This window comes from Haliaeetus leucocephalus, unplaced genomic scaffold, assembly GCF_000737465.1.
Source record: "Haliaeetus leucocephalus isolate CR32 unplaced genomic scaffold, Haliaeetus_leucocephalus-4.0 Scaffold915, whole genome shotgun sequence".
NCBI classification, from domain to species: Eukaryota; Metazoa; Chordata; class Aves; order Accipitriformes; family Accipitridae; genus Haliaeetus; species Haliaeetus leucocephalus.
Window position 1 is genome coordinate 4694944 of NW_010973351.1, and position 18776 is coordinate 4713719.

Here is an 18776-nt window from a genome sequence, read left to right on the forward strand (position 1 = left end):
GATCTGCTTTCAACTGATGGTGATGTTAATTGCAATAAACAAGCGTCACCGCATCTAGATTTTTTGCAGTTTAGCATGGTGAAATAATTTTGAGCACTGGGAGAAAAATTATAAAACCTTGTAACCATCTATTAGAAACTTGTCTTTGGTAAAGTAGACGTTTTCACTTGACATTACGTGCTGTAATTCTGGAGTGAGGGAAGATGATTTTTTTTTTTTTTAAAATGTCTTCTTTGTACAGCTTGATGGAGATGAATCACTGTAAGCAGTTCTCTGTCTTAGCTAATACTATCTGGTGCCTCACTGTCTTCTCTTCCCCCTCCTGTTACAGATCCTGGAGTCTCTGTGGATAGTGATGAGTCGCAATGTGAGCCTGTTGTTTACTACAGTTACAACATTAGTGACAATCCTGTTCCATAGTGGGACAGCTCTTCTCAATTTTGTGCTTTCAGTGGTAAGTAGTATGTCATCGGTTTACAGGGTCTGTTTTGCTGAAGGAACCTAATTGCACATGTTGTAACAAAGAAAAATCAAACCTAAAGCATTGAAAACATCATCCAATCTTATCTAATACCAAAATTCCTTAAGATTTTGCAACTTTCAAATCTCTTGTTCGGGGTGTATTCTAGGCAAAGGGCAAGATTTGTGTAACTTCCACATTAAGGAGCTGGCAGTCTTCCTATCATTCTGTTCATGGAAAACTTCTGTATCTGGCCTTGAAGATACTGAGCTGTAACTTGTGTTATCATATATAACTGCTGAAATCTTATGGCACGTCCTCATAAGCATATCCTTAAACAAGCCAATGCTCTCTGAAGAGAGGAAAAATTGTTACAGGGAAATGTCAGCCAAAGTATTTATTTCACAAGGATTACCTTATATTCCCTCTTTTAATGTGTCTTCAACAAATCTGTGTGAGGGGGTGGTTGCATTTTTTTTTTTTTTATTTAACCTATGTGAGTTCTTCACAGAACACTTTCTACACAAAGTTCATTCTTAATAAAGTTATTGCCCACACTGAGTAGTAGTCTCTGAAACCTTTTTATTAAAGGTGTTTTCTTTAACAGATGTATTACTTTTTAGTGTATTATGTGAGCTAGATGTTTATAGTTTCTTTTGTTTGTAAATGTCACAGCTGTGTGGAATAATTTATAATGAGAGGTAACTTCTTTCTTATTTGCTATCACAGCTGTTACTTAAAGTAAAAATCTCCTAAAACGCTAGCCTGGGACTTTTTCCTGGTTTAACTAAACAGATACTGATCTTGGAAGCTTGACTGAAATCCACGTCCTCACTTTTAGTTCAGGATTCAAAAACATTTGTTAGAAAACAAACGGTTTTGCCAGTTTAACTTCATTGCCTTTGTCGATGCTTGCTCAGGAGGGAGGTCTTTGTAGTCAAAGCTGCAAAATTGAAATAATGCCATTTCAAGGCACCAATGTGGATTCTTTTCAGTATTTAAGATCACAATAAGACTTAATTGAATGGCTGTCTTGAACTGAAGAAAATCACTGCCACTTAATTTTGTTGTTCTCTAGTTATCTTTCAGTTAGTAAAGAAAAGATTGCATGGGAGTATTTCATTTCTTCTCCTTAGCCCACAATTCACCCATGATGACACATTGAAAACAGCATCTGAGAAGTTAGCGTACTTAAAAATGACAAGTTTGGATAATAATTGCAGATAATTTCAACGCACTCATTGCTCACACACAAAATTTAGCTCCAGATGCCCAATGGCATATACCAAGTTCATTACATGCTGTTGCTGTGATGTGTGATCCTGCCTTTTTGTCTGTCAGAAGGGTCCCACCACTTGCTGGGGCACTGTGCAGTCAGCTGGTTTAGCAGAGCTAGTTGGGATATTGCTGTGTTGGAAACTTTTAAAGCTTAGATGCCCTAAAGGCTACTCTTATTTCCTTCACTTCCATTGTAGGTTGAACACGTTAGCTTAAAACGGTCATATAAGGCTTTCCCAACCAAAACACATCAGTCCTGCACTCTTGGTTTCCTGGGTTTGACCACGAGCTTCCATTTTTGCACTCTTAATGCTCTTACATATATAGGAAAGATTTGTTTCAATACACGTATAGGTTCTTTCTGTAGATTCTTGATGATGGTAGCCTTTGAAATGCAAACAGCAGAACTGAGAAATACTTCAACTTTTAAGAAATAAGGCAAAACAATCCCTGAACAACTTTGTCCTGTTAACTGTACTTCAAATCCACCAAGGTAAAGGGATACACTCGCCTCCATTTCTATGCACAGAAAATGTCATGTTAAGTGTTGGTGTTCTTGTAACTGTATGAACTACCTCTTTTGAAGGCATTTAAAATTTGCATGCGTACCTGGAGAGTAGTTACTAATGCTGTTAAACACTGTGGGAGACTGCTATAACTTAGTCTTGTTTGCACTGTACGTTTCATAGGCTGTTGTGTCTATGCAGAGGCATGGTTTCTCATCTTTATGAAAGTCTTTCGCAAAGGTTCTTGCTATAAAAACTAAACAGATTTTCTTAAAACACAAAAAGATAAATTAATGGAACTTGTTTTAATAGGGTTTAGTTTGGGTTTGTTAACAGCTTATGACTGAAAGAGAAAGGACTTAAATCTAGGATATTCAGTAAATAGCCTGCACTAAATAAAGATTAATACAGTCCATTATTTGGGGCAGTAAGTAAATGAAAATGCTAGTTGTGAGAATTTAGTTGAACCTTAAAGTACTTTTTAGGATAACTTAATGAACTGTCATGGAGTTCATGTAGAAATAATATAACTGCTTCTTAATTTTTCCTTGTGCCTTTTTTTTTTTATCTTTCCCTCCTGCAACAGCTTAATGCAATAAGCAGAAAAAATCCAGATGTGACCCTAGGATAAATCACTGCAGCTTTCTTAACTTTTGTGATGTGCATTGTTACTGAATCCCATTTGGTATTATGTCATTGTTAGATTTACCTGCCATTCGTGTTCCTTCCTTCAGAGCTAAAGAAAAATACCTTCCAGGTGAGATGGAGGAGACCAGAAGTGTGACCTTAACGGTTCTTGTTCTTCTGGGGTCTCAAGGCATACTTACATTTTTTGCTGTAGCAAGGTTTTTTTCAATAATTTACTTTCCAGGGGTGGATATCTTTAACAGTTTAGTTTTTCTTTAAGCTGAGATTTCAGCGTGAGCTGGTTTTTGCTCTCTTTTGGAAAGTCTTGAATTAAGAAGTTCATGGTTTCCTGGGAAAACTCACTATTCTCCAGTAAGGAGAAAGAGCTTTTGTATAAAGTTCATATTGAATGTGAGGGCAAATAGTTTCAGAGTTTTTGATTGTTTTACTTTAATTGCTGCATCTTTGACTGCTACCTGGCCCAATATCCTTTCCCCATCTCCTTTTTTTAATGCAGTTTTGGAATAGATTTTTTACATTTTGAATGGACTGAACCCTAAAGCTAGGTAGGCAGCATTTGAGCACATTTTGTGTGTTGCTATGGTCCAGCCAGTAGTGTCAGCTGAAAAAGCTGACTCTTGAAAATGCCATGTCTGTGTTTTGACGAAAGATATATTTAATGGGCTACTGAGGGAGGTTTGGTTTGGTTGTTTGGTTTTTTTGTGGTTTTTTTAATGTGAAACAGAAGGAATTCTTTTAAATTATGTCTAGGTAGAGCTGTGTTTAAAAGAAAGCACTACTCCAGCTTTAACTGTGCTCTTATTTTTTTTTTTCATTTTGCAGGATTCTTAGTTGCTACAGAAGAGTTTTTACTAGTTTGAAGTGGCACAAACTAATTTAAATTTTCCAACAAGACAATTCCTGAAGTGGTTAGCTTTTCAACTGGTTACATTTCAGTCCAGTTTTAGTCATCTTGAATAAAAATTTAAATAGTGAGTTTTATTTTGATAAATGGTTTAAAATATTGCACTTTGGAATGGAAATAATAGACACTTTGTTGAGAACCTCCATTTTGAAAAATACATCTTCCATCAAAACATTCAGTAGGAAGTAATCTGTGCAGCATATCCGTCCATGATCCAGTAAGACTGTATTCAGATCCTCAACAGACGTTTGAAAACTCATCATTAGTTACAAGAGTGCCACGTCTGTTTCACTTCTGAATACGAGATCCTATCCGCACGCACATGCACATGGATGTATATGTATGCCTTTGTGTGTGCGTGTATATATTCACACTCTGCTCATACTCTGTTACAAAGATCAGAAGAGAAAAGCTCCATTTGGCTGATGGGTATCCACAGTCCTGTGGGGAACACACAATTTTTTTGATGCTGTAAAAAAAGAAAGAAAAAAAGAAAAAGAACCCAAGACCAAAGCTTTTGGGCAGAAAATTGAGTATGAAAGGCAGATACAAAAATATTTCCCAAGTCTATGGACCTGATGCACAAGCAATTAAGTCATGTGTTTTCTTGATATATATGGAAATACTGAATTACCATATTAGTATAGAGTGTTTACTTGTAGCTTTCTCCTTGAATTCAGTCTATCCCCACTCAAATTAGAGTATTCAACATTTTGGGCTACAGAACAAATTCTACTGCAAGAAATAGTAATCCATCAATTGTTTAACAATGGAGAGATCTTACTATTTTATCTTTGGTGAATTCCTCCTCATAGTCATCAGCAGGATCTTGAATTGTTGCTTAGGAAACAGTTTAGGTAATATCTGAAATCTCAGACACCCTGTAAAAGAGGTCTGAAAACTTTCAGACTCCAGTTGATATGGACATATCTTTTTCCTGCTGAATGTACTGTTGAAGCTATTCTACTTGTTTGAAGAGTCAGCAAACCACTTGATGATAAATTATTATATTCTGTGACTACTGCTTCTTTTTGCATTTCCGTACCTATTGAGCTAAAGCAAATATGTTGATTTCTCAACATGCAGGTAATCTAAAATTCAGTTGATTTTGTATGGTGCTGTGGTTACATGCATCTTGTCTTAACAGAAGGAGTTAGGTTTGTATTTTTTCCTAGCTTGTAGTTCAGTTTAACATCCTTGTTCCATTGCTGTTCATCCTCAGCTGTCACTTTGGCTTCTGCAGTTCAGATAGGTATGTGTATGTTTTGTGTGCTGTTACTACCTAAGAAAGCAAGTTTCTTCTGTGAACACTGGGGAAGAACAGCTTTTCAAGTTGGTACAGGTGACGTGCATGTTGCCACTTGAACTAATCCCTAAGCTCTTATTCGTAGCCTGTCTCAAGTCAGCCCTGTATGTTACTCATACCACAGGGAATCAAGCTTTGCCTGTTTGCTGCAGTTCATTAGCTTGTTCCCTGGCTGCTGTATTCTTTTCAAGAGGCAACATCTTCAGAAGTTAACTGAGGCAGTCGTAATAAAACAAGATCCAGTGGAGCTGTTTTTCACTTTGCTTTCTGAGAGTGTCAGGATGAGTAGAGACTATTGTACTTAGAGCAATATGCTGCTATCTGTATTGAAAACTGCACTGCAAGAAGGATCTGTAGCCAGATCCCAGTGGAAGGAAGACAAAACACCACCTGGATGCCTGTTTCAGTATAGGGAGTTTTGTAGCAAAATTAGGAAATACTACAGTAGCTGTGGAGAAATGGCAGGCCCTATCAAGGAGAAAATAACCATAGTTGCAGCATTACAGAGGATGCTAAAATCTGATTCAAGCTTTAAGATTTACTCATTTGAAATTGTAACAAAACATAGCTGATGTTGCTACTGGCACTGGATTATTTCCCGTTAAACCAAGGCCTAATTCAGGGTTGGGGTTTTGGGGATTTGGTTTTGTGTGTGTGTGTGTGTTTGTTTTTATGATCTCAAAATGAATGTTAACAGTATACTGTTTAAATGTACTGATGTAATGACTTGTTTTAGTAGATAGGTAGGTTTATCACCCAAGGCAGAAGTTACACACCTGGGAAGATGGAATACAGCCTAAACCTATATATGATATTTTGGAAAGGGGTCACAGTAGGTGAACAGCTGAGTGTGACTTTCAAGGGAAAGGCTGGGAGGGTCAGGGGAAGTAGTAGTAACATTTCACTGAGTGGAAAGGAATTAGGAACAGCGACAAATGGATGTTATTCTTGAGACTGGTAATGGTACTGGTGATGTTGTGCCGTCTGTGGTTTTTTTCTCTGAGCGTGTTCAGAAAGAATGCAGGAAAAGGGCATGAGGTGTCTGCAGACTGGATAAAATGCTTGAACGTAAGAGACTCATGGAGGTCAGGCTGTTTGGCTTATCAAAAGATTAAGATGTGGATGGACACATTTCTGTGATGTATACTTAGCCCAAGAAGTTGCTGAGCCCACTGACAGGAAAATAAGGAAAACATAGTGGACTGCAATGTCCAGGAAGCTAATATAATTTGATTGTATTTTTTTTGTCTTTAAACTGAAACAGTGGAACTGCCATCACTTCTGCTGAGACTCATCTTCAAACTCACAGGAGTAATGAATCAGGATTGCCAGCCTAATAAATATTATAAATTTTCTGTTTGTGAGTTTTTGTTTAATTGATATCTGATATCCAGCTGCATAATGACTCTTGAGACAGCTCAGATTTATTTAGTGGTGTTTTGGTGGTGGGTTGTTTGGGGTTTTTTTAAGAATAGATATTACTATTCAGTAATTCTTTGATCTGTTAAACATGCTGGGGAAAAAAAACCCCAACAACTAGAATGTTGTTGATCTGTATCAACAATATTCTAGTTGTTTGATCTAGATGTGACTTTGGGAAGAGGCTGAACAGGGCTAGAAGTTTTATAAAGTTTAGCTGTAACTGTTAAGTTCTTTGTGGAGGAGGAGAGAAAATTATTCTTGTAGCTCTGTGTGTTTCTCTAAATCCAAGCTTGTAGAATAATATTTTGTGCCTTTCCAATGAAGTTCAATACCTGAAGCATAGCTGCATGCTGTAGTTCTGGAAAGTATTTATTGCCTTCTAATTTAAAACTTGAATTTGGTTTGCAGGTGATTTTTCTGACCACGCTGTTCTACCTATTGAGTTCCAGTGATGAGTACTACAAGCCAGTGAAGTGGGTGATAAGCCTGACACCTTTGTCTCAGCCAGGTCCCTCCTCAAATATAGTCGGCCAATCGGTGGAGGAAGCAATAAGGTATGTTGTTGATTTCTTGCCCTTTCTGGAAAATTCTTTTTTAAATTTGATGTTCAACTACAAATACTTAGCAATTGCAGCAGCTCATGTTTGAAAGACGAGTTGCAAATCTCTCAGATTTTCAAGAACCTAGCATTGATGACTTTTCCCACTCGATTGTTAAAAGAGCAATTTGAGTGGACTTGCCTAAAAAAAATTTCAGAGGTCTGTAGCGAATACTAGTATTTTATAAAACTGATACACATGTGACATCCCTAACGTATCGGGAAGCAGTGTGTTTGCAGCTATGTTGGCATTAACAGCTGGCGCAGCTCAGTAGTAGCAGATTCATACAGCAAAACAGTTGAAATGGAGGACCTGACATCTGTGCTGTACACATTTCAGAGTTATTTAGTTTGAACTATTTTTAGTCTAATCTTGGGGACTAAGTACCCATTTGCAGCTGGAGTGTATTATATATGCTCCTGGCGTGCACTTTCCAGTTCATTTTCATTTGAGAGAAATCTAGTTCATGATCTCCATGAACCAAATTACACCAAAGGGAACAACAGGGGAGAGCTCTCCTTATCCCACTTAAAACACTACTGTACTGCATCTCCAGAGTGCATCCACAGTGTTTCATGCTTAATTACCATTCTTATGTTTCACCTCTAAACCACTACAGTAATTGAAGGAGGATTTTTTGTGTTTTTAAATATGGCTCACTGAGATCTCACAATAAAGCAATTTTTGGGGTGGTACAGTAACGTATTTCATTCATCACAGATGACTGAAACTGTCAACTTTCACCTGTTAGCAGCTTGAAACACTAACATGTTGGTAATGTGATAAATGGATTTTAAATAAGGTGTTGTAAGTCATAGCTCGCTTTTTCAAAAAGGTTGATGGACGGGGCAAAGTCAACAGACTCCATGCTAAATTCTATACAGCCATTGTCTCTTCCACCACTGCTTTCTGTGTCATCCTGCACATATATGCAAAACATGAATAGACTTTAAACCGGAGATGTATTAAAACTGCTTTCCAGACTCATTGCCGAATGTTTGCCATTGTTCTTAGGTGTACTTTACAAGTGAGCGTTGTTATCTGTTATTGGAATTAAGCTGTTTCTGGGTACATTTTAACAGTAAGAAGGTTATATCATGCTGTGTAAGATCTTGAACAACAATGATAACTGCTATAGTCATTTGAAATGAAGGGGCAATCCAGCCACAAATTTGGAAGTCTGCCAAAAAGCTAATAGCCCTTCTCTTGAGTGACTGCTATTGAGTTTCATTGATCATGTGGTTAATATCTCAGTTCTGTCTCTTCTGAAGAATGTGAGCAGATTTAGAAACTGAAACTTGTCTCACGAATTGTTCTCTTTAGCCCTTGGTAGAGGGGAACAGTGTCAAAAGCCAGGATATGGCTTCTCTGGACATGGATACTCTGCAAGGAGGATTGTATTAAATGCAATTTTAAGTTTATAGGTCTGTCACACAGGTGACCCAAGATATTTGACAGAGTTTAGAATGGTGGAAAGAAAGAAAATAATGTTAGAGAAGCCACAGGAAAATGAGTAGGAAAGAGCCACCATGCAAAAGCCTGTGTCGGGAGAATGTGGAATGTGAAGCTGTTTGTCATACACAAGGGAACTTAGTCTGTGTGTTCACTGCGGTAGCCTGAATCAGTCATGCATATTTGTTTGTTTGGAGTAGCCCGTACTTGGTGCCTTATCTGAATTCTTTGGAATGCTTTTTTCTGAGATTTTTCAGAAGTTTCTCTCTCTTGCTCGGTTGTACTTAAGGATTTATCATAATGCTTCTAGATTAGCTTGCATTCCACTCCATACTTACTGTGATCTTCAGTATGTAAATATGAAGATTATAGTAACAAACTCCCATGAGTTTATGCATGCCCAATTTGTTGCCATATGAAAAACAATTGCCACGGCAAACCATTTCTTTTGTGACGAAGTAGCAGCTGTCCTTTGTTTTTGAAGATGAGTTGTTGCTAGAGGGGTAGAAATGTGAAAATGGCTTGTTCACCTCATCTATAAAAGGCATGCAAAATGGATGTTAATGCTTGGTGGTAAGATGGGAGGAAGAGGCTCCATTTGTATCATGAATTATCAACTAATGAAACTTCTGTAGTCACTTTTGTCATTAGACTGTGACAGCATTACACAATATGAATTCAGCCTCAAAACATGCACTCAAGTTGACCAAAAGTGTAGAAATATCAGGTTATAAATATTGAAAGTCACCAGCTGTGTTCCAGGTCCCATCACTCTTCAGCAGGACATAGCACATGCACGAAGCTAAGTGTGCATCTGACTAGTCCTGTCAGAGGGTAAGGATCGTTCTGGCAAGACGTGCAGTTACATCACTGTTGCTCATGGACCAAATGACATGAAAATACTCTTATTCCATGTTGTCAGTCACTTCTGTTGCTCTTTTACTTGTAAATATGTTTGTAAAAAGTACTAGGGAACTTGGATACAATCAAGGAGGTCTGTTCCTTTGGGTCCTTTGCCATTTATTTGTGAGAAGAGGAAGGGGGAAAGGAGGAGGGCAGTCAGCGAATGATTTCTGCAGCTCAAGAAATCCCTTACCTTGAAACTGTTATCCAACAAGCACCGAATCAAACCAAGACCTTTTCCCATTACAGTTTCTCTCATCAGAGCTGTGTTGTGATTTTTATTGTCTGGACTATAAGTAGCTATAGATCTTACAAATATTTTTCGAACTCCCTTGGTGATGAGATTGCAAAGACAGTGACAGATCTCTGTTCATAGGGATTGATTTATGAGCTGTATTGAGGTAAGAACTGCTTTCCAGCCTGTTTTGAGCCAAGTGTTGAATCTAACTGTTTCTGTCACAATACCACAGATGTTAAACTTGCACTTCACTAGTGGGGGAAAAAAAAAAAAAAGATACAGCTGTGATGACAAAGCAGGAGTTTTAAAGAATTTGAAGGGAATCCAAGAGTTATCTGCTACAAGCCATGGGAAGAAACTTCCCCATGGGACTAACATGAGCCTTGCTTTGAGGAGGTGACTGTCGTAGCGGGACAAGGGGAGAGCAGTGATTGCCATTTACCCTGACTTTAGCAAGGCCTGTGACCATGGCATCCAGATGGTTGAAGCATGGAGAGGAGGAGGGAACTCCTGTATGGCGTGAGGACCACTGCTCTGTGCTCAGCAGGACAAATCCCACGCGTGGGGCAGCTGCTAGTGTTGGTGTGCCTCAGGTTGGTGGTGGGGCTGATTCTAGGGATTGTCTGAAGTATGGGCCTGGGTGGTAGTTGGGCAGCTTTTCTAAGAGTTTAGACACCAAGAGGAGAGGGAGGGGTGCAAGAAGCACCATTGCTCAGTGTGGACCTTCTAAGCCTGGGATCATAATTCAGTCTTTCTAGGCTTCTCCCAGGAAAAGGAGGGAAAGGGAAACACAAGGGATAGCCTCCTGGTGGTTTGGTCTTTCCCCGTGTTGCAAATGTGATTCTCTTTATAGGCTGGGCATTTGCCTTTGCGCCAGGTGTCTCCCTTTGATGGAGTTGTCCCAGTTGTCGCAGCCAGCCTCCAAGCAATCCTCCAGAAGGGGACCGACAGTGTTTGGACTTTAGAACAAATACAGTTTTGCAAACTATTCATAAATCAGTTTTCCCAATTTTGAGTAACTTTGATGATTAGAGTAAGCACTTGTATGTGCTTTGTTGCCATATACTGCCTTTGCTCCTTCTGATCATTTGCCTTTTGGGGAAGGCAGTATTTAATCTGCGGAGGGAGAGGAAAGATCAATATTTGCTTGATGATTCTGTAAAAAGCAGTAAAAAGTCTGGGAGGAAGATCACTACCAAAGGCATGTGTGACCACAGGGTTTTCTGACTGATATATGAAGTACTGGTGCTACTTCAAATAAAGCAACTAATTCAAAATTCACAGTGCCAAATTCCATGCTGGAATTTCCGATGTCATTGCCTGCAAATGAGGTGGGAAATAAAAATTCAGGAAACTGGTAATAATCCTGAATATTGCTAATGTCTCAGTAGCAAAATAGCTTCTGTTCTCTCATAGTTTTGGTCTTTCGTGCCCAGTTGGTTTATCTGTTTCTCTTTTCTTTGGTTTGCAGTCAATCTCAGGTCTTTCTCACTCTAGTTTTAACTTTATTGGTGTGGCAATACTTCATTACTATTTCTTCTTCTTGATAAATGCTTCATTTGCCCTTTGCCTTTTGTCCCTTCTGGCATTCTGTCCTTTTTTTTCTTCTTTAATTTTAATTTTTTTTTCCTGTTTTCCATATTACATAAGTGGGGATCAGCACAAAAATGTGATGAAATATGAAGGTAGTATTGCACCTTCATCATGTGCAAGAGTCTTCCTTGACTGGCAGTGGTGTTTAGTAGCCTGTGAATATAGTAAATACACGATTTTCTTTCACTGAAACTACTGAAAGTCAGCTACAGGAACCAGTGGAGGAAGGGGAGTAGAGGGACTGGCAACTGCAGCAGAAGGGTTATGCCAGAGTAGGTTGAGCTGCAGGAATTCTTTTGGCAGCACTCTCAGTCAGGGTTAGGAAGATGACTTGCTTTAGAAATGTGAGAACCACTTGGACTGGTCTAGTGTATTTAGATAATTTTAGTTTTCAATATTAGTAAAATTTTTCATTGTAATTATAATTATATTAGTGAAGTAGTATTTTGAGGGTCAGGAGGAAATGATCTGTACATATCGGTGTGAGATTTTCTTTCTTCAGAAAGGTTCTGTAAAATCAAGTCAGATCTTAAGTCACCTACCTCACTGCGTAAGTAGGAAAATTATGTCCTTTACCCCTTAAATAGAGAGGTGGTGCTCTTGCCTGGATTTCCACCCCCATCCCCCCTGCCCCCCTGCCCCTCCAAATGGATGAAGCAGTAATTCTCCAATTCACAGGTCTCCAAAGTAGTAGCATGCACACCTTTGCCTGAACCATTTTCCTTTCCCTGAGCAGCATGTCGTTCTCTTCCTGAATGCACCATACCCTTCTTCCCTGAAGCTCCCATTCTGCTTGCTCTGGTGGAGATATTGCACATTACTAAGTTGCATGTTGTCACGGCCTCAGTGCAATTTAGTGTGTGCGATACTTTCACATGAGTGCATGCACACGGGTATGGCTGTGGCTTAAAGTTACTGCAGCTTTCAATTTTGGTGGGGCCTAATTACATTGTGAAATGGTCTTAAACCCAGATCAGTATTTTGAGTGGTGCCTTGAAACGTGGTAGTGGACGTTTGTTCTGTAATGCCAGGAAGATGAATACTGTTTGTTTTCAATTTGAGAAGGGTTATCATTATTTGTTTCATTTTCTTCATTTGCCACGTACACCTCAAATTTGATGAGATTTTTCATTGGTTATATAAAAGTTACTTAAAATATTAGGTGTTTCTAAAGAGGAAATAGTAATCATTTCCCTAACTGAAATTTGCCAGAAAGTCAAAGAGAGATTTGATGTGAAGAAAACCTATAGTGCCTTGATGGCTGAAATAGGTTCTCACTGATTTTTCAACTTTTATTTATTAACATTTAAAGAGATCTGAAATGAGCTACCATGCAAGCAAGCAAACAAACAAACAAATCTCAGCTATTTAAATACCTAGATGGTTTGCTGTGGCATCCTGGCAGTAATGATGGAGAAAATGAGATGGTGATACAATTCCCACAGAAAACAATAATCTTCCAGCATGTTAAGCTAATGCTTAGAAAAAGCAAAATGTGTGATCTTGTTTATTTTACTGCAACATTAATAATGTTTTTCAGATTAATTTTTCAAAGACAACTGTTAACTGATTATGTTTTGACTGAATTTTTGCATGCAATATATGTTCTTTAGTAGCAGGAGTATGTCTAGCAGAAATCTCTTTTGTCACAGGAATGCATTTAACAGTACCTCACTGAAACGTTATAATCTCTCCTTCTGGTGTATGTTACAAGATGGGAATAGAGTTGAAAATGATTCTGTCTTAATGAAATAATTTTCTAGTCTAAAACTGGGAATAACAGGTACTTTTTTTTTTTTTAAATTACATGGAAGAAAGGAAAGCTTCAGTTGAGTTCCTGAAAAAAAAGTAGAATGTAGTCTATAAATCTAGACGAGATGCTGCAATGTTTCAGTACATTTGCGGAACCAAAATGACCGTAACTGTAACCTTATTATCCTAGTGGGCTAGATAGTAGTATTTATCGGCTGATTGTTTTAGTAGCAATAACCATGTGACTCGCTCGTACCACTATTTTAGTCTTAAATATTCTCTCATATGCAAGAAAAAGGGATTTGTCTTTACCTCTGTTTCTTTTTTCTTTTATATCAAAAATTCTTGTTCTTATTAAACACAGCTTTCTGTATATTGCTTTACATACACATGATTTTAAAAAGTTATTCAAAGAATAATACAAACAGATACTCAAATAAAATTTCAGAAAATAATTTATTTGCTCATGTTCTCCTTTTCCAAATTTACCTGAAACTATGAAAAGATGTTCATTATTGTACACACATAATTTGGGTCAAGTATGTCACAAAGCCTGTAGGAATTTTACAGTTTAGTATCCCTAATTCATGAGATTATTTAAGGGCATAATCTGATGCTGCATAATCTGATGCTGAAACAAACAGTTCTCTTCTTTACACCATGCAGACTGGTATAATGTATTTTCAAACACATTGACAGGTTACTGAGGGCTTCCATGTTTTATATCGGGCAGTGCCAATTTGCTGCCATTCTTTCATATTCCAGATGGCAAATTCTATATGTTCTAACAGCAATTTCTCTTAGCGCATTTTTGTAGTTTGCAATTCTGTGACTATCCAGTTTGTTGTGTGTGTGCACACATTTAAGCACATAAGCAGGTTTGCACGCAGTCTTTAAGAATAATGTAACTACATTACATCTTAGATACTAGTCCTTCAATTACTTATTGCACTTATGTAATTATGTATATACGCTGCTTTTTCTACAACACCAACTTTTTTGAACAGTTATTTGTATGTCAGAACTTACGGTCTTTATTTGAATGAAAGTTTAGTTGGTATGTGACATAGGCTGTATCAGTAAAAACACTGACACTTAACTTGCATCTGGAATTCAGGTCAGCCAATTAGTTTTTCTCTTTGCTTCTAAGGCAGGCCTAGTAGCTAACTGGGAGGGATGGAAAGACAAGGGTTGGTGAAATAGTTATTAAATGTATAGGGAAGACATCTTCTATTAGGCATTTCTAAGAATAAAGGGATACTATTGAGAATTATTTTTAGTGTAATATATTGCAGGATTTTATGGTTGCATATCTGATAATTCTTTATGTGTGTATTTAAGGTTGCAGTGTATATTATTATAACCTTGGTTAAATTTCTGCTATTTAAAATACAGATTTATTGAAATGTAAGAAGACAGCATGAAGGCTGATATAAAACTTCAGGATTTCCCAACATGTCAGAGATTTAACATCACAGCTTTACCTTTTTTGCTTTTTGTCTTACTAGGTTGAATTATAAGGTCTATCCATTATTTATTCTCTCCACTAGCATAAGCAATCAAAATACGCTGTTCTCTATGCTTGTGATTCATATATTCTAAACAGACTGGGAGTTTCTTACTATAAGAATGCAGTGGATCTCGAGCTTTATTGAGTCCAGCTAGCTGTTAGTCTCACTGATGAACTTTTCAAGCTAAAATGGGGATCTAAAAGAATTACATCCTTACAAGTGGTGCGGGGAATAATAAATGCTCATTGCACAGTGCCAGTGCATGCTAACAGCTAAGAAAGGCTTGAGTAAGGCTAAAGGGAAGACTGACTGCATAGCTGAACAGCAAAGTAACAAAGGCCAAGGAAATGATAAACTACCCTTTAAAAAGCTGAAGTTTTAGCTAAATGAAGAAAACAAAAGGATCATAAACTTTAGCAGATAGAAATAGGCCTAAAGCAGGGGGTGGGTGGAGTTTGATTCATTTACTCAAAGCTCCACAAAATTCTGTTAAACCAAAATACCATTTTTCATATGCAGCAGAAGCAAGAAGCACTCAGGGGGGCTGGGGGATGACAAGGAGTACTCGGCAACAACAAGGCTGCTGCAGGCTGTTGCAGGGGGGAGGTAAATTGATGCTGTGTTGTTCATTGCTGTGAAGGTAAGTGGAGGGGGTCACGTTGTAAAACCCTTCTTATGGGCGAGCTGCAGCAGAGTCTCTCAGAAATTAGTAACTGTAGAAGAGGTTGTAGAAGGAACAGACAAAATGAGCAATAGCAAATTGCTGAGAGTGGATGATACTAACTCACCAAAGAAAACTCAAGGGCAAAATAATAATTAAAAAAGAAAGTTCCAGGGAACCCAGGAAGTACAGACGTGTAAGCTGGACATCAGTACTGTGCAGCTTAGTAGGAACTAAAGTTAAGGACATACCAGCACCTGGTGAGTATGATTTAGTTGCAAAGAATCAATCGAGTTTTCACAGAGAGAAGTTCTGCCTTACTCTTCATGTTGTTTGAAGTGGTCAGCAAGCAAGACCATTAATAAGTTGATCTGGCTGCTATGTTCTACTGAAGTTTCATAAAGGCTTTTTACAGCATCTCTTTCCAAAGACTTTCAAGGAAATTAAGTAGTGATGAGATAATAGAGAAGGTTTCTGCATGGATAAATAGTCAGTTAAAAAGATATGAAACACGGGGCAGGAATAAATAACGGTGTTGAGGTAGGGACTTCTACTATCCCATCTATTCATAATTGCCCTGGAAAAGAAGTAGAGAGGGACACCTCACTGATGCTGCAAAACTATTTGGGCTAGTAAGGAGGAGGACTGATCGTGGAATTGCAGCAGGATTGTAGACAAACTCAGTTAGAAGACAGCAGTGTCTGGGGAATAAAATAACTGATGAAATGTAGTGTAGATGAAAGTGATGCATGCAGGTGAAAACCAGTCCTAACGTGACACATAAACTGATGCCCTCAGTGCTGTTACCACTTGAGAGCTGTATTTTCAGGTACGCATGCTAGCTCAGTGCTTGGTAATACTTAAAGACATCTGCCAGGCATATCAATCATTTAGATTTGTTACAACAGACATAGACAACAGAACCGCAGAATATTACTGCCATTGTACGAGTCTGTGGTTTGCCTATACCCTGAATTAGTGTGCCATTCTGGTTCCTGCATCTCAGAAAACTAGGAGGGCAACAAGACTGATTAGAGGAATGAACGTATGCATCAGTTTCTGTATGAAGAGTGACTGAGCTGGGGTTAAACCACGACACTCGGTTGGACTGCTCATGGTCTCTTCCAACATAAAATCTTGGGATCATCAAAAAGCAAGCAGGCAGTTTCAAAAAATAAGAAAGAAGTGTTGGTTCATGTGACAGGCAGTAGACATGGGGAAGGTCTTGCCAAAGAATGTTGGAGCTGCAGCAACTTGCAGGATTAGACAGGGCTAAGAATAGATATTAATTGAGGATTACTAAATAGACAGCCTGCATGAGGTTCATGATATACCCTGAGGTGGAAATAGAGGCCAGAAAAATGTTCAGGGGGATTGTTAACTAAGTTTGTACTATTTTGTTCCCTGAGCATCTGCTTCTGGCCTCTACTGGAGATGGGATGCTGGCTAGACAGACCTTTAGTCTGAACTAGTTTGCCTTTTTATGTGTTATGTTCCATGATCCATATTGAGAATAGTTAGGTATTGCACTTAGTAAGCGTTGTGGTCTGCTCATGATAAAAATCTGGAAATGTTAGAAATAGTTGATTCAGAAATAACTAATGCTCTCAAATGTGCTTCTCAGAAGAATAATTCTGAGTTTATGTGGTATATGTGACTAAAACAGGCCAAAATATTTGTAATTATTTTTTAATGACTATTATGAATACAAAAGTATTGCAAAAAAGTAATCAGATCTAGAATTTCTTAGAGGTTGGACTAAATGTTAATTGTTCTTCTTCAGAGCATATAGCCATTTCTCTGTTAGAGAAGAAAGTCTGTTTGCTGCTGTGTCCTTTGGACTAGTTACCACTGTTTAAAAGTCTGAAGTTTTGATGCAGTCACTGGAGCCTTGTCCTGCCTTGAGAGGTGCAATACTTGCATGTTACACCATTTCAAGGACCGTGCTTTGTTCTAGACAATTCCACTTTATGTAATTAGTGTCATTACTAGCCTCCATATGTTGGAGCTGTTACATCTTTGTTCAATTGTATCATTCCCAAGGAGAAAGTAATTTCAACAGCAAAAGTGTTGAAATCTTGTCATGGAGTTGTCTCTGAAAATCGTTTGCATATTTATATTGCTCCTGAGATGATCTTATTCTGTCAAGAAACACTTAACTGCCACTTTTGCTTCGTTCATAGCTGGAATATATCTTGGTGCTCTTTGCTTATTTTCATGTGTAATTTGAAACTGAAAAATGATGAGGGTCTTTTTTATTCCTAAAAGAGCAAAACCCTTAAAAGAAGTCAAAGAACAGCTTAAGAGTTTTTTTGCAAAAGAACTTCTTTGAGTCATTTCATTCTTCAGTGTTCTCCCGGTGATCACTTGAAATTTGGAGGATCATTGTAGAAGAATACTTCAGTCCTTTTTAAGATAATAGCTGTCCTTTGGTTGTCACTGGTAGCTTGTCTTTTGCAGTGGATCTTGGTAGTGTCAGAAGGAAGAAAATGAGTTATTTGGCTTTGAAGTTACGGTGACAGCGGCTGTTAGTTTCAGCTGGAATAAGACAACACTGTGCAAAGAAGAGTTCCTGCCCTCCAGCTGCGAGAGTGCTGGCTTCTTTCCTGGTGTGAATGCAGCTATTTATGCTACTGCCCTATGAGTTGGATGGGGAGTAGAGAGCTGAGCTAGTTAGTTAAAACTAACCCAGAAAAAAATAAGTATTAGCTGAATTCATTGTACAAACTGTTGTGGCATGTGAAAGAGAATGTGCTGGCAGGTGGACAGGGGAAGGATGAGGCAGAAATAAATGCTTGAGAACAGGGGAACGGGAGGGCTCTTTTCTTGCAGTTCTGAGTTAACCTGATTTGAAATAAATTGTGAACCTGCTGTGAAGGTTGGAATGCATTGCATTTGCTTTTATACCTTGAACCTTCTACTTTCAAGATGTAAAGGTTGTATTCTCAAAAGAAATTGAGTAGCTGGAGTTTCTTAAAGTGTCATTTTGAATTAGTCAGCTCTGTATACAGGAAGATTTTGCGACAAAGATGCAGTACAGTCCTTGTAATGCCTACTTAGAAAATATGGGAAAATACCAAACATCAGTGGTGTAAAGAAGATGATGGAAGAGTGATATTGTCTTTTTCTAGTAGTATTTTTGGCTTAGGCTGTTCCTGTTATCAAACTTGCATTTTAATTGAATTGTAAACCACTGTACGGCTTATAAAGTGTTTTGTAAAGTATTTAGGGAAATGCTAATCCTTGCAAATGTTTCCAAAGACAAATATTACTTTTGTCTAGTCTTTACTCTTACACCCATTCAGTGGCCAGGGTCAATATGGCTTCATTATAAATTTAGTATAGTAACCAGTAAATCTCTCTCCTGACCTTACTAGATACTTACTCTAATCTTCCTGGAAACTCCAATTCTCATCATTTCAGCCCATATGCTCTTCTTTCCTCCAGTGCTCTGGGGACAGAGAGATCTAGAAAATCAAATTAACTCTGAGGTCAAAAAATGGATGCTCTGAGTTGAAGCTTGAGGTATGTTCTGCATCCCAG

General features: G+C 38.1%; 1 protein-coding gene across 1 annotated transcript in view; it reads left to right on the plus strand.

Moving 5' to 3' along the window:
- Window positions 1–18776, plus strand: part of TMEM245 (transmembrane protein 245) — an 80453-nt gene that overhangs the window by 50743 nt on the left and 10934 nt on the right. Inside the window, exons 13-14 of the mRNA XM_010583579.1 lie at window positions 332–454; window positions 6933–7078. Coding sequence (XP_010581881.1) covers window positions 332–454; window positions 6933–7078 — 269 coding nt within the window. The remainder of the gene's footprint in view (window positions 1–331; window positions 455–6932; window positions 7079–18776) is intronic.